General features: G+C 39.7%; 2 protein-coding genes across 3 annotated transcripts in view; one reads left to right on the forward strand and one right to left on the reverse strand.

Annotated features, from left to right (window-relative positions):
* The window catches only part of LOC138019222 (guanylate-binding protein 7-like), a 16,123-nt gene extending 9,795 nt beyond the window's left edge, over positions 1-6,328 (forward strand). The window contains exons 7-11 of the mRNA XM_068865944.1: positions 828-1,126; positions 2,294-2,548; positions 3,734-3,856; positions 5,632-5,679; positions 5,770-6,328. Coding sequence (XP_068722045.1) covers positions 828-1,126; positions 2,294-2,548; positions 3,734-3,856; positions 5,632-5,679; positions 5,770-6,069 — 1,025 coding nt within the window. The 3' untranslated portion in view covers positions 6,070-6,328. The remainder of the gene's footprint in view (positions 1-827; positions 1,127-2,293; positions 2,549-3,733; positions 3,857-5,631; positions 5,680-5,769) is intronic.
* Positions 6,329-7,797: 1,469 nt separating this feature from the next.
* Positions 7,798-12,500, reverse strand: part of LOC138019217 (guanylate-binding protein 6-like) — a 26,584-nt gene continuing 21,881 nt past the window's right edge. Inside the window, exons 8-11 of one of the 2 annotated variants that reach the window (XM_068865934.1) lie at positions 11,493-11,744; positions 10,822-10,944; positions 9,930-9,977; positions 7,798-8,707 (exon numbers count right to left, since the gene is read on the reverse strand). In XM_068865934.1, coding sequence (XP_068722035.1) covers positions 8,342-8,707; positions 9,930-9,977; positions 10,822-10,944; positions 11,493-11,744 — 789 coding nt within the window. In that variant the 3' untranslated portion in view covers positions 7,798-8,341. The remainder of the gene's footprint in view (positions 8,708-9,929; positions 9,978-10,821; positions 10,945-11,492; positions 11,745-12,500) is intronic. The other variant, XM_068865935.1, reaches the window with a different exon arrangement.

The following is a 12,500-nucleotide window of genomic DNA, read 5'->3' on the forward strand; positions in this document are numbered from 1 at the left end:
AAGAAAAATACTCGTGCTGCACGTGCAAAACAAATTTCTCTGCCGTACTCCACAAAAAAACAACGTGAAATCCCCATATTTTAGGTTTTGACGACAACGTGAGGATATAACAATGAAACAGTCATTTTCTGTTGTGACTTTAAAACCGCTCGTACCCATTCGGTTACAGAATAGTTCGCCTGTGTTGTACAAGGTGAACAAGACGGAATAATCGGGAAATACTTGCGATAGCGCTAAGTTATATTTAGGACTGACGTTTTCGATGCCGTAGCCGTCGTATTTGCTTAAACTCCCAATTAATTAGGAATGTACGCCAAGGATCTATGCGTCTGGCGTTCCGTCTGTACACATGACAGATGCACATTTTTGCTAGATAAATTATGCCTCTCTGGCACGGTATAAAAACGACCATTATGCTCAAACGTTTGATACCAAACATGGCAAATCTTGAAAAAAAATTGACGGAAAGGTGTGCTCCGAACTTCTGCTAATATGCAACGTCAACAAAACAGTTAAAATCGTACATATACAATACATTAGCTTACAATTTATCAAAGCTATATTTGAGCTGGGAAATGGGAAGGTCATGCATATGTTACAAGGTTCAAAGAAGAAACAAAAATGAACAAGGAACAAAAAGAATAAAAGTATATAGAGAGAAATTTAAGAATTGTAAAAACTCTCTAAAGCTCTCAGTTAATCCTTATTACAGTAACTTTTAAACGGCGTCAACTGCTAAGTTTTGAAAGATAGGCTTACCAGAATGCAGTTGTTCGGAACATTATGTCGTTGACAAGTGGACTGTATTTTCCTTTCTTTACCTAAAGCTCTTGCCTCTCTGGTTAACATTTACGTTGCGGCATTGAATACACCTGGGGTAGTTCCCAGTGTACAGTGCGCATGGGAGACGTTCGTTCACACCAAGTGTTCCGAAGCAAAAATGGCAGCCATACAGACTTATGAAAAAGCAATGTCGACTCAACTGAAGGATTGCAAATTACCGTGTGACAGTGACGACATTCGGGAAATGCACAAAAAAGCTATTGAAGAAGGCTTGGCGGTGTTCCAGGCAGAAACTGCTGGAGTGTCCGCTAAAAGTAGTGAAAAATACCTGAACGAGTTGATGGTAGGTAAAAACAACAGATAGTTATTGATTTTAGGGATCCAAAATACTTATACTCTTAATTCACATTTATGGTTCCAACGGCAACCTCGGAAACCTTATTTCTGCTTCCTTGAATTACACTAGGTGTCCCGGGGAAGAAGTAATTTTGAGGATTTTCAAGGACATTTACTCTTCCTCAGAGTGAATCGGGGAACTTTGGGTTTTGAAATTTGACACAAGTTGAAGTCGGAGCATTACGCCTAGTGCATCTTTTTTTGTGTGTGTGCGGAAGCACCGAACGGAGAATTCAATATCGTAGTGAACTCCTAGTGAAACCGATAAGCGGTTTAGTTGGATCACAAGTTCGGGTTCAGTTTCTGAGTGTGAATGGATAGCTAAGGGGGCTCGAGCATCTTTTTTTTCTAAGGACGTAATGCCGGCCTTCTTCCAGGCGCGGTGTATCACTCAATAGATAAATTTGCCTGTGATATTAATCAATGGATTTGCAAGTGGTGACATGTGAAAAGTAAAAATATTGGTTAAAGTGGTACTATGATCAAAAAATCATTTTCTTTTTCTCTTCAGATTTTGAAAGCGTGTTCGCTTAACACCTAACTGGCAAAATTTTGCGCTTTGAGTTTTATCCAAAGGCTGTTTGTTTTGAGTGTAAGTTTTGGATTTCACGGTCTGCCATTACTCACGTTCAAAACTGGCCGATTGGACCTCAGAGGGTTGGATCTAGAGAAAATGACGTCATTTACTCACTAGCTTAAAATTTCAGCGTGTAAACACAATTTATTATATATGCAAAACACGCGTTTAAAAGTCTGAAAGCCTGAAACTCCCGTGCTGCATATTAATTTGGCCGCGTACACACGCATTGCATTCTTAAACCAGTGAGTCTTTGACGTCATTTTCTCCTCGACCCAGCTCTCTCAAGATTTTAAAGTTAGTAATGGCGGACCAATAAATAGGAAAATTCCAGTTAAAATAAACAGGTGTCTTTTTAAAATCAGAACTTAAAACTTGGGTCAGTTAGTGTTTAGTTGACATAGTTTTGAAATCCAAAGGAAAAAAGGATTTTTTTTTTTTGGTCGTAGTACCACTTTAAATACAAAGCGCTCGTTTATGCCTCCAGGATTGAGGAGTTTAATTTGTATTTTGTGGGTTATTTTTGTCTTGCTTTAGGAGAACATGGAGAATAACTTGGTAACATTGCAGAAACGAAACAATGACCTCACCAGAGAAGAGTGCGTTGCTCTTTTGAGACGTTTGAAGAAAGAAAATTTGGATCCCATTCTTGGCTTACTGACCAGCGAAGGAGGCGCTTCAGTCAGCTTTGCTGAGATCATTGGTGGTTATTCGGCCATTGAAAAAGGCTTCAAAAGTCAGTCTAGAGGAGCCAAGGATGTGTGTGCTCAGGTTTTCTACGAGTTCCATCCAGTAAGTATTGATGGCCAGACTGCAGTCTGCAGTCTGATTTCCACTTGGGAATATGAAGTTTTCGCATTGTAATGGCAACCATCCTGCTTTTGTAAACTGCTTTTTGCAGCATTTACTACTTTTTTTAGAAAAAACGGGCACGAACCATGAATTTTCATTTAGCACCGGCAATCCCTCGCGCGGCTACAGTGTACTTGGCTGCGGACCAATCAGGAGAGTTACGTTCATCAGGCCCAATCTGATTGGCCATTATTTGGAAGGACCTGGCCCCGGTTGTTCGAAAACCGATTAACTTAATCCAGGAGTAGCGTAAATTTTTGTTTCATGTTTTCAACTTTTTGGTGAAAGTTTCTTTTGCTTATTTTTGTTTTTCCAGATTGACTTCTCCTAATGTAAAGTTTTGCCAAATATCAGCGGTGAAAAGCACTTGGGAGTAGAGAAATAAACTCCTTGGTTAATTCTTAATCTGGGATTTGCGTTAATCGACACCTTCTGCCTCTGTTGATCAAATGTCAAAATTGTGACACCAACAAGGCTAATTATTTTTTTAACTAAGTCATGACGTATCAACTTAACAAAACGATTTAATCATTATCATTACATAACTCTTACTAACCAAGTTCGAAGTCTTTTTTTCCGTTGTTTATATATCTATGGCCCAAGTGCGAAGCGCGCGGACCATAAATCAACAGACAAAACAAGGTTCTGTAACTTACAGTACGGACCGGGAAAACGAAGTTAGTAAGATATTTATTGTACCTCTGAGGTAACAAGGCAAGCAAGGAAGGAAACCAGTTGAAGTCAAGCGGAGGGTTTTATTGCCACAAATAAGCAGCATGCCCAAATCTAAAAAAACGAATAAATCTTATTGGCTTTTTGAAATAGTTGCCTGCAAGATTTCACAAGTTTATTTCACATAAATATGAAAAGCTCGCTGGAAAATATTGCATCAAAGTTTCAAATTTTGCGGGTCATACAGCCGAGGGGACCGTACTGTAGAATACGCCCCGCTAAAATAGCCATTCGTAGCGCCCGTACTATCATACAATTTATGAAACACGATGAACTGGAGCGAGTCCCCAGCCATAACTAACCTTGTACATTTGTACCGAACACGTTTGTTTGCTAATTGCCTCGATTTTGTCTCCTTTTTTGTCTGATAGTTTTCATTTTGTTCAACCACAGGAACTCCAGGAAGAAATGAAGAAACATATGGCTCATTTGCAGCAACTTAAGGATTATGACGAAAGCTTAGCTGAAGAGAAGGAACAACGTGCCAGGCAGGAACAGGAAAGAATAAGGATGGAGGTAATGTGAAATATTTTGCCATAAAAATTACTATAGTAACCAAAGAGAACGGATCATATCGTACTCCTGGCCAGAGTTAATGTTTTTCAAAGGTCGGGAGCAAATACCCCAATAATGCGTCTCTCAGCCTTGATGAAGCTTGTTCTATGTACATATAAAGCTGTCAATATCATCATCATTATCGTCATCATTATCGAAATCATTATCCTCTTCATTATACTTTTCCGTACAGAGCAAAAGTATACGATTCGGCTTTGAGCCCTTTTTCATTCTTGTCTTCTAGTGGTAGTGGTACAACTGTTATAACAATATCGTATAATCGTAGAAGTAGTGGCCCAAACGTAGTTTTGCATTTTTATTACTTAGCTTACAAGATATGTTATTTTAGGAATAAGATGCGGTTAGCTTGCAAAACTATGTTAACTAAACAGTAACTGATCGAGGTTTTAAGCCTTTATTTTAAAAATACATCTGCTTATTTCAACTGGAATTTTCCTGTTTTATGGCCCGCCGTTACTAACTTTCAAGTGAAGCTATGATCTTTGCAGTTATGAACAAAATTTTTACAATTGCGTAGACAAGCATGGAAAATTCAGGACTTAAACGGGGTTTGAACCCGTGACCTTGCGATTCCGGTGCGACGCTCTAACCAACTGAGTGACAAAGCCACTGACGTTGGGAGCTGGTCATTTGTGGGTTCTAATGGTCCCGTGAGGAATGAATCAATGATGAAATGGTATATGAAATAAATCATATGTGAACTGCGGATATGAACTCAAGGCTGTTGCCTAACAGGAGCCCGGTAGCCTGGGGCTCCCAAAGAATAGCTCTGGGCGCCTTAATTTTTCACAGCAACACCTTTCACTTCATATGTTGGGCTCCTAAGTTCTCAGCGTTTAGCTCTGAGGGCCCCTTTAAAATTTTCTTAGGCAGCAGCCTTGGAACTCAAGTGAAGCTATGATCTTCGCAGTTATGAACGCAATTTTTACAATTGCGTAGAGAAGCCTAAAAATTTTAGGGCTTCAACGGGGTTCACTTGATTTCATATCCGCAGTTCACATATACCATTTCATCTTTGTTACTAACTTTGTTGTCTCTATTTTCCCAGGCGCCCGCAAAACTTACTGGTTATCGTCAACTGTACTTTTCGTCTAATCTGTCGAAACAAATTTCCCAACATTAACAATTGTCGATTTAATTAAGCTTCCGGGGTGGGGGGGGGGGGGGAGGGAGGGGGTGCGCACCACTTGCACCCTCTCCCTAGCCCCTAGATTCGCCCCTGCAATTGGTTTTGCTAGTGTTTATCCGCTGGATAGTGATTTATCCGGGGGATAGCGTTATCCACCTTTTGAACAACCGAGGCCTGTAGTCTAATTCGAAGACCTACTTAGGGACGTTTTCCGACATTAGTAATGCGTGGTTTTCTTCTTATTGCATAATAAAGTGAAGAGCAACTCAGTTTGAAGTCGAACTTAGTATACCACAAAACTGTAAGACATGCTATTCAGGCTCAAATCGCAAGAAAAATGACACTGAACGTTTATCCTCAGCGCTCAAATTAGACGTTCTTATAAAAAAAAGGAGTGTATTCAGATTTAGATTAATATTCTGGTGAGTTAGAGCACTTTTTTACGAGAAACCGTGCATGGAAGCATCGTTACAATTCGAGAAAAAGGCTAAATTATGCGATCTATTGAAACTTTCAAGGGAGATTTCGATACCGTCCTCTTACATACCAATTTTTAGATACTCATTCTTTCGATTTCTTCTTTCAGGAGGAATTTAAACGCTTGGAAGAAGAACGAAACGCCAAAGAGCGAGAGGTTGGAAATTCTTCGAACTGCGATTTGGAATGTTTTTAAATTAAATGGCTTTTACAATAAGAAGTAAGATGCAAATTCTCTATTTTCCAGATGAAGCTACTGCAGGAAAAACAGGAGGAAGACAGAAAACGGTTAGAAGAGCAGTTTAGGGCCGACATGGAAACTCAAAGACAGCAAATGAGTGATATGATGGCAGCCAACATGAATGAGCTTCGAGCAGATCGACAAGCGATTCTTGATCAGAATAAAACACTGCAGGACACAATCAGTAGCATGGAAGAGGCCATGAATAGCAGGAATGAGCAGATGCAAGAACTTCAGCAGCAAATTATTGAAATTGCTAACCGCCCACCTCCTTCTCCACCAAGCGGGGGATGTTTCATCCTCTAAAGCTGGTGAACAAAGCTTCAGTAAAAAGCCCAACAAGTGTGATCACTTTTAATAAACTCACATTCTTTCAAGATGGCTTTTCTCGTTGTCTGGTCGCGTAGTATGTGGACAGGAATTAATGTGAACTAATCAAACGTGGTCACACTGTTAGGGTCCTTGCCTAAAACTAATTGGAAGTACATTGATTAGTTTTTAAAATAGTATGACCTTGTAATCCTTGAAAAATTATGCCTAAAGTAAAACAATTTCATGTTGGTTACTTTTGAATTGTCCCTTTTGACTTATTATAATTGCGTTGTCATTCATTTAATTTCTTTTTTCGGAACTTCATAGTGAGGATTAATTGGGGTATAGAAAGTAAAATTTGGACAGAATTTTTTAAAATTGATTCAGTAAAATGCCTGAACCAATGAGAATGATTGAAGAAAGTGTATGCCCGCTCGCGCCTTTTTCCTTTCTTGTATGTTGTTATATGTCATTGTGGAAAGGGCGAGCAGGCGGAAATAATTCGGAGGCGCGTTATGAAGACCTGCAAAAAGAAAGACACCACTCCAATCCTGCTACATGAACAACTTATTCCCATTCATGTACCAACTTCGAGTGGATAGAAACCTGGGTGAACTCCGGAGCTCTCATGCTGAGATTCGAACCCAGACCGCTGGGATGCGGTCCGCGAGCGATAATCCACTACAATATTTCACTAGCTACGGGAAATATTCTTGATTTTCACATGACTTCACGGCCGCCATGTTGGTGTTCTTAAAACAAAGAAACGTCGGCCATGTTGCTGTCCCGACCCAGTCCTCCGGGAATTGAACTCTAAGTTATGCGAACGTTTTCTTTTGATGGCTGTTGATTGCGTGAATAAAAAGCAAAAATCATGTGATCATTCCGAGTTTAATCTATTTCGAGATGATTGTGGTATACACTGTGTATCAAGTAACCAGGAATTAAAACAAGTATAAACGATGCAGGACTGAGGTATATCGTCGGGTGCTAACTTCCTCCTTTTGAAATATATAACCGTAGTGTGAGTAGCTTATGAGGTAATATTTAAACAATAGAGTGTTTCTGTCGAGGAACTATCGGCTGATAGTTGCCCCGCGGAAATTTGATGTTCTTAAAACAAATATTTGCCCGAGAAGCGAAGCTTCGAGGGCAAATATGCTAGTTTTAAGAACATCAAATTTCCAAGGGGCAACTATCAGACCGATAGTTCCGAGACATAAACACTCTATTGTCTTTATTGTTCACCACCAAATTTTCTTTCGCGCGCCAGCTCAAAAATCACGTTGAATTATTTTCAACTTTATTCGACGAAAGCCGTGTCAGCCAATGTAAAATTTGAGAAAGAAAACAAACAAAAACCCTCTTAATACAATTTCGATTGTTTATTTTCGATAAGGCCGCTTGTTTACAGAGGTATTTTCAGCGGACGACTACTATCCATCCGGGTATTTTCCTCGGATGGGCACTATGGGCTGATAGTGTCTCTCCGCGGACGAACACTATCGCGTCACATGATCAATTTAAACCAATAAGAATCGGAGAAAATTTAGTGGTGAACTATAATGATATATAGTAACAGAAGGAGGTAATACACTTTCGAGTGGATGGTCGGTGCTCGATCCCCGGCTGGAGGGTCTTAAAATAACTTTGAATTATTTTCATCCGTTCGTTAAAATATGAATTTTCGGAAAACAGAGTAAAACCCAACACACAAAAAACCCCTGGTTATGTCTTTTATTCGATGACCCACCATGTTACATTTAAGACAACCTAATACAATCAACTATTAATCATCTTAACCAGTTTAAAAGAAACACGAAAACATTCCAGCAACGTTAAAATAAAGGGACTTTAACCCATGACCGTGCGATTGCCCCTAACTGAATGCTCTATAAAACATTGAGCTATCAAGCCATCTAAGAGCTCGAGAGACAACAACCCCATGCAAGTTTGACCTATATCTAGTAATGTTGACTGGATTGATATTGTGGCAAAAATACTATCCTACATTGCTACAGCTATTAAAAAGTAAACTCCTCAATCGAGGACAACATAGAACAATCTACCCTTGGCGCCTATTTCATCTTTACACGCGGGAAAAATATACTGTGGAATATTAATCAAACTACTGAAAATATTTCTTAGTAAAGTCCACAGATAACTGAGATTTTCAACCTACTGGTCAAACTAAATTACTGTTAGGTCAGCGCATACCATATTAATCATGATTGGCAAAGATAAAAGCGGACTTTCAATGACTAGTTTACATAACATTACATACTGCGCCGGATGCGATGAGTGAAGCCAAGGCTACTCCAGTCACAACCTGGAGCGATTTATCACGGAACCCTGGTTTTCTCACTTCATTCTGTTGGCCCCTGTTTTCACGAATCTGGCCATTCAAAGTGACAATCTCCCTTTGATTTTCTTGATTTAACCTCTCCATTTCCAAGAGACGTGCATTCAGTGCTTGGTTTTCTCTTATAAAACCTATGCGGTCTTGTTCAGCTCTCTGCATGTTAGCCTTCATCATATTTTTGATTTGTTTTTGCTGAGCCTTGGCATCTGCTTCCATTTGCTCCTGGAGTCTTTTCTTTTCTTCTTCGAATTTTCTTTGTTGCTTTTCCATCTATTAATTAAAAGACCACTTCATCAGCTCCTAAAGAATTCTAGTTTTCATAGATAGTTATTCTAGTTTGTGCCTTTAAAATCCAAGACCTAAATTCTTTCGTGGGCCAAACATGAATGACGCAGAGTAAACCAACCAAATGAGCCAATTTTGACACTGGGGGAAACCAGAAATATACATGCTGCCGGAGCAAAGTGCGGGAAACCAGGCCACTTACGGGAAAGCAACAATTGCCTTTGATTGACTGAGAATCTAAACCAATTTATATAACTAAACAAAGTGTCAAATTAGTCCTGTATACAAAAATACTGATTTTTTTTAGGATTTTTAGGGTCACATGGGAGGTGCGGTGACCTCGTGGTTAAAGTGCTCGACTCCGGGATCGAGTGGTCCGGGTTCGGGTCCTGGCCGGGGATATTGTGTTGTGTTCTTAGGCTAGACACTTTACTCTCACGGACCGGCCAATTTAATGCTGGGGGTAACCCTGCGATGGACTGGCATCCCATCCAGGGGGGAGTAGAAATACTCCTGGTCGCTTCATGAAACCGGAGATAAGCGCCGGCCTGCTTGGCCTTTCTAGGCTCGTAACAAAGACGATACCTTTTTTATGGGATTTTTAGAAAATTTAAAGATTTTTAGATGATAATGATTTAAAAATATAGCCAGTAGCATAAAAATTGATTTGGGTGGTTCTAAGAAGCTTCTTCCACTGTTTCCAAGCGGCCTCTTGCCATTCAAATACTACTGGTCAGCGGTTTAACCCATAAGTTATGTTCCCAGCATGCCTTGTTAGCATCACTGTAAGGCCTGGAGGCATAGGAAGCTCAACGTTTTGAACCAATTAGAAGGTGCTTTAATGCAATTTGACCACAGGTCACAAGATTCCCGCATTTTATGCAAATTACGTGGTTGCTTTGGAAAAAAAACTGGGATAAATCGGGATTTTTTGAGATTGGGATTTACAGACTTTTTTTAGAGAATTTCAGGAAAAGTTTTCAGTCCATTTTTTTATTTTTGTATTTAGGCCTATGTTTGATGCAATGAACCAAAGCATTCGCGAAATTTCTTTTGACAAAAAGATAAAAGTTTTGATATCAAGTGCCTCATTAATTAAACTAGAGTGTCCCTTTTTGAAAGAATGGCTTGCACATTTCCTGCCACCAATTTAATCATTTTCACGGTAATGATCAGTTCCATAAATCTCAGTATTAAATGGCCTTACTTCCATCTGACGTTCACGACGTTCTTGTTCAAGTCGAGCTTGTTGTTCCTAAAAACAAAAAGCAGATTTACGAATAACAATGTTTCTAAATGAAGACATTTAATCATCAATTTTGACTCGGGTGTATTCGGAAAAAAACCAGTCGTTCCAGGAAAAGGTCGAAGCTGTGACTTGACGATTACTACTGAGTTCGGATGCCCAACCGCAGAGCTACATGGTACGCGTAGGAGCGCTTCAATAGCCGACAACTTTCATTATTTTGGGAGATTTTTTAGGGAGTGTCAGATCTCAAATCAAGATTAGAGTTGGGTATGAAGGTACAGAAAGGGATTTGTGTTCCGACAAATCTGAAAAGTGTTGTTGCGAGCGAAATGAAGGAGGCAGAACAGGGACAAGTGACCATTTCCGAGTCCAAAGCGAGGCATAGCGCGAAGCATTTTTCAAGAAAATTAGTTTCCACAATGCCATTTCCAATTATTGACCGAATGCAAAAATGGCCGCCAACAAATTATTCTTTTGTCTTTGTGTTAACTAGCCTAACTAGCCTCGTTTTACAGCCCAAATTCTTTCAATTTTACGCGTGTGAACGAGGCTAGTTAGGCTTAAATAACACAAAGACAAAAGAATAATTTGTTGGCGGCCATTTTTGCATTCGGTCAATTGTTGCATTAATTTGCGACTTGTAGTCATTCTAAACAGAATAAAAGTGGATAAGAGGGATTTAGAACTTTTTAGCTTAGTGCATTTTACTCATCAAAACTGCGATACATATTCTTTTAATTATAATTTCTTTCTTCCAAAAATTAAAGAGCAAAATGACGTTATCTTTTATCCCCCCCCCCCCCCACCGCCCTCATAAGTTTTCCATAGATGCTATTAATATCGCTATCACCTCAAGCTTCTTCACTTCCTGCTCTTGATAAGCTCGAGCTGCCATTTCCAGACTCGCTTTCTCGTCGAAGTCTTTTAGTTGCTGCAGGACTCCTAAATATTGCTTCATCTCTTCCATCAGTGGCTTTCATAAAAAAAAAAAAATAAAGCCGGTTAAAAAAGGGAGGCAAGTGTGGATTAAGAGCGTGCAACTGACAACAATCTCTTATTGCTGCCTCGTAACCTCGACAGCCATTCTAATCGTGCTCATTTGAGATGAGTGGATTTCTAATCTGGATGTCTGCGTTGTGCCCACAGTATCAAGGGCAGCGTTGCTGCGCATAGCATTTCATCCGTTTTGCTATCTCTCGACAGCATTCCACTTACTCATGGTAATTACTGCTTTTGATTAATTGATCGAGTATAGCTGATTGTATTTGACACATTTCTCCATTAAAAATGAATAGGTAATTTCCCAGTTAATGTCTGTCCCTTCTTCAAAGCGAGTCTAAGTGCGAAGTTTTTGTGACGGTAATTAGTTCTTGTTTACATATGAATGAAAACTAATTAACATAAGAAAAACTTCGCACTTAGACTCGCTTTGAAGAGGAGGCAGACACGAACTCGGAAATGGTCTATTTCAACGGGTTTAAATGGGGTTCTCGATCAGCACTAGAAAAAAATGTTCTTTACCGGATGAAATTCATAGAACACCTCAGCACAGACGTGTTTGGCTCCTTTGGCATCAGCATTAAAGTCTTGCTCGATTCTTTTGTATCCCTGTATGATGTCATCAAATGACATCCTGGCACCCTCCTCTCTGAGCCGAGCAAGGACTGGATCCAAGTGTTCCTCTTTTAAGTTCTTCAGAAGAGAGACGCAGGCTGCACGGGTTAATTTTCCATTTTCAAGCTGCCACCATCCTAATTTTTCATCAAAAGATCCCTAAAGTAGAAATCGAATTTAAAAATTTAAAAAAATTATTTGCAACAGCACGGGACAGAATCCCATCACCACAAGCCTTCTTCTCCCCTTTTACCTTTTACCTTTTTTGGATCAGGTGTTTTGACAGACCTAGTTATTTTTAGAAACACGTTTCCTTGGTTACGGTTAGCCAATCAATGCTGTAAAATACGCATTTACAATTTCGCTAAATTAGCTCTGTCCGAAACATGGCGGACAGACGGGAATCCAGGAAATCGGAAATATCAAATTCAGAGGTACTAGAAATTAGCGAAGAAACGCTGTTTCCCGGGAAATTGTTGCTAAAAATAACTAAGCCTGTCAAAAGGCCCGATTAAGAGTTCAATTCGGAGGAAGACTGATGCAGCTGCATAGGATCAAAAGAAAAACTATTCCTTAGCGTTTTGGGACAAAAGATCACACAATTTTCAAACGGTGGCCGTCTTGCACTTATATTTCAACAGACTTAACTATTTGAGGGTAATGTGAAGTGCTGTTTTCTACCCATGTAAACGATATGAGCGTTAGCCCTACGAATGGAATTGGGCCCACACAAGGACAGAGAAAAAACTCTGACCAGGGTGGGAATTGAGCCCACGACCTTCACCAGTTACAATTTCACCATGATTGGGGCGGTACTTCGGTCTCAATACTGAGCGCAACAATTGCTTAAATTGTCTTAAACCACTGAGAAAATAAGGATTCAATAGCCGAATTTCAATGTATTAAAATTTAGTG

This window comes from Montipora capricornis, chromosome 10, assembly GCF_036669925.1.
Source record: "Montipora capricornis isolate CH-2021 chromosome 10, ASM3666992v2, whole genome shotgun sequence".
Classification (NCBI taxonomy): Eukaryota; Metazoa; Cnidaria; class Anthozoa; order Scleractinia; family Acroporidae; genus Montipora; species Montipora capricornis.